General features: G+C 46.1%; 1 protein-coding gene across 3 annotated transcripts in view; it reads left to right on the top strand.

The window, feature by feature from the left end:
- The window catches only part of TPCN1 (two pore segment channel 1), a 57,759-nt gene that overhangs the window by 15,900 nt on the left and 38,669 nt on the right, over positions 1-3,190 (top strand). For all 3 annotated transcript variants that reach the window (XM_019506698.1, XM_019506699.1, XM_019506697.1), the window contains 2 exons: positions 516-646; positions 2,195-2,283. In XM_019506698.1, coding sequence (XP_019362243.1) covers positions 516-646; positions 2,195-2,283 — 220 coding nt within the window. The remainder of the gene's footprint in view (positions 1-515; positions 647-2,194; positions 2,284-3,190) is intronic.

Here is a 3,190-nt window from a genome sequence, read left to right as displayed (position 1 = left end):
AGATTCTATACCTCGAAAATTATTTAAAAAATATACATTTTCCATATATTGAATCTTAATAGTTGGGGGCTGTCTTAAAATCAGGGTCATCTTAGAGTCAAGTAAATATGGTATATGAGCTGTTTCCTATCACTGAATTGTGGAGTCTTTCCCACTTAGAATTAAGCCCTTAAAGTATCTTTCCCTTGTTGACACTACTTCAAAATTCTGGAGGAGGTTGGGATCCCACAGTGCGATGTGCTGACTTGTGGAAGCATGTTTAGGACAGTGCAGCCCTGTGAATGTGGCTGTGTTGTCCAGCTGTCAGGAGATAAGACGGGTATGGGACATACTTTCTATATATGGGCCTGGATATTACTCCTCTTCTGTATTTTTCTGTTTTGACTGCTAAATGCACAGTCTAGCCAACATGCAGAAGACCCTTATCTTGGCAGTGGGGAAGGGTGACTGTGGTTTTTGTTTTGTTTTTTTGCCTTGTAATAATCATTGCTTTCTCCTCTGATTCTCTCTTGCAGACTTTTGTCCTATTTGTGCAGTTTATAGAGGCCATAGTGGTCTTAGTACGTCAGACTTCACACGTCCGAGTAACAAGAGCTTTGCGGTGCATCTTCTTAGTGGATTGCCGTTACTGCGGAGCAGTTAGAAGGTGGCTGGCTACCTGCCTACTTGGCTATGTCCTTAGTTCTACATGAAACAGAAATCCAGCTAAAGCTTTGCTTTTACAGGCAGCCTGTAAAAGGAATTCTTTTTCACAGATGCGTTTCTAGGGACCTACGGAAATCGGGGCAGCTGCCATCTGACTTTGCAGCCCGAGCATGGCGCCCAGTGCCATTTTTGCAGCAGAGCATGGTGCCCCGCCCCCAATACCTCTGATTGGTTGAGGGGCTCCAGAAGTCCCACCCCTCCCAGGAGATAGACAGCCTCAAACTGGGGTTTGCTAATGCATCAATTAATGGCTTCCATGGACTTAATCCCCTAATTAAGCCCATGGAAGCCATTAATTGACTCATTTATTAAGCAGTCTAGGATGGGATTAATGGCTTCTGTGGGTTTGATCAAGCCCATGGAAGCCATTAACTGCATCCTAGACTGCTTAATAATGCGTCAATTAATGGCTTCCATAGGGTTGATTAGGGGTTTAAGCCCATAGAAGCCATTAGTATGTTAGTAAGCAGTCTAGTATGCAGTTAGTGGCTTCCACGGGCTTGACCACACGCCAGAAAGCGAGGCAGCTCCTCGCACAGTGCTGCTAAAACACATGGGTGTCCCAGTGGGTGGGTAGTCAGGCAGCACTGGGCTGGACATTTGCAATGCAATGCAGAAAAGCAGGAAAAAAGGGGGAAGTTGGGCTTTTTTGCAAGCCTCATGACTGGTGCCTGGACTGAGCTTATGTTGGGGGCTCAGCCTCTAATTTGCTCCCCTGTGCTTCAGGATGCTGTGGCTTCCTGCCACTTTCTGTTTTGCACCTCCCTTTTTTTTCTGCTTGCTTAACGATTTCACTCCTTTTTGTATGGACCAGGCTTTTTCACAGAGACCAACCAAATTCTCAGCTTCTGTGAATGTTGTCAATCCAGTTGGTCCCTATGCATTTCATATTTACTGTGGGGATTCCTTGGACTAGTAGCACTGCAGAGAAGTGATCTGGTAAATGCACCTGTGATAGGGAATGTTGTGTACTCTAAAACTTGTATGTTGTGCTCATTTAGGGAGATTGTATAAGAAGTGACCAGAGAACCTAAAGGCCACCAAAGAAAGTAACACAATGGAAATAGTTTTATTTGCAGTACCTGAAGGCTAACTTCAGAGATAAGAATTGTCTTGGAAAATTAATGTTATGGAGCCACATAACATTGTGCTGCTGCATGGGAGAGCCAGGTCTCGGGAATGAGTTTGACATACTCGCTTCTTGAAGCTAATGTAACTTGGATAGGATATATATGGATTCTAGGGATATGCAAACATGCTGGAAGAGTTTTGGGGATAGAAGGTTTGGAAGGGTCAGTCCAGCCCAACCCTGAGCACATGCATCTTGTAGCAGCAGAGATGGTGAGAAGACACTGTACTGGAGCATCTGTATATTTCCCTGCCCATGCAGAATTGATTCCCATACATTTTCTACTGCATATATGCAGACACACGCATGCATACAGTAGTTCACTGTTGACACATGGAGTAAATGTTTCCTCCTTTTCAGGAATCTACGACAGATCTTTCAGTCTCTCCCTCCTTTCATCGACATCCTTGCCCTCTTGCTTTTCTTCATGGTGATCTTTGGCATCTTGGGTAAGTTGCTTTCATGTTGGGTTAAGCTAAACACCTTCTTACAGTAATTTTCAACAGTTAGTATGCGACAAAAGAATTTGGCATGACAAGGTGGAAGGAAACTTGTGGCATTTAAGATGGTCAGTGCCTTGTTAGCAGAACAGCCACTGTGTATGGTCAGGCAGTCTGTCCAAGCACTTGGCATGCCAAGTTTTCAGTCAAAACAAGGGACCTGGTGGAATGACAAAAAATGGTTAGGCTTCTTGACTCTTCATACCAGCATCTGGGAATGGCTTTGAAAATGGAAGAAGATCTTCAGAGATATGGGCAGGCAGTTAATGTTTGTTTTGCTGCTTTGGGGATGGAGAACAGGGGGAAAAGGAAGATGAGAAGGAAGTAGAGACTCACAAAAGGGAAGAGAGAATGAATCTAATAAAAATGGAATGCATTGTCTGATGAAAGGAAAAATGAAAAAAGGGAGTGGAATATAATCCAAGAAGAAGAAAACCTGCAGAGCCAAATCTTGTTCTGTTCTGAGCTGGGGTCTTGTGGGGTATGTGTGAAGCTGAAGAGAAGAGCATAGAGCAGGGCTGTGCAAAATATGGCCCACAGTCTGGATCTGGCCCACCAAGGGATTTTCTCTGGCCTGCAGCAGGTCCCTCAGTCCCCCTGTGCCCAGGCATTAGGTGGGGGGGGGGGGCAACACAGCCCAGCCCACATTGTGTGCAGCCAGTTCTGCCACCACTGAGCATGCAGTGGGGCTGGGGCAGCACAGCAACTGGACTGTTTCTTGGCAGCCCTGGCAGTGGTGGTGGCTTCTTCCAGGTGCCACAGCCTCTGGACCTGGCCCTACTGCCCAAGTGCCCTGGCCCATCTGCCCTGGTGGGACCCATGCACCAGTTCCACAGGCAGGACACTCAGCCAGGTG

This window comes from Gavialis gangeticus, unplaced genomic scaffold, assembly GCF_001723915.1.
Source record: "Gavialis gangeticus isolate Ggan-Ray unplaced genomic scaffold, GavGan_comp1, whole genome shotgun sequence".
In the NCBI taxonomy this organism is placed as follows: Eukaryota; Metazoa; Chordata; order Crocodylia; family Gavialidae; genus Gavialis; species Gavialis gangeticus.
The sequence above is the reverse complement of the archived record's forward strand: the minus strand, read 5'-3'. Positions and strand labels throughout refer to the sequence as shown.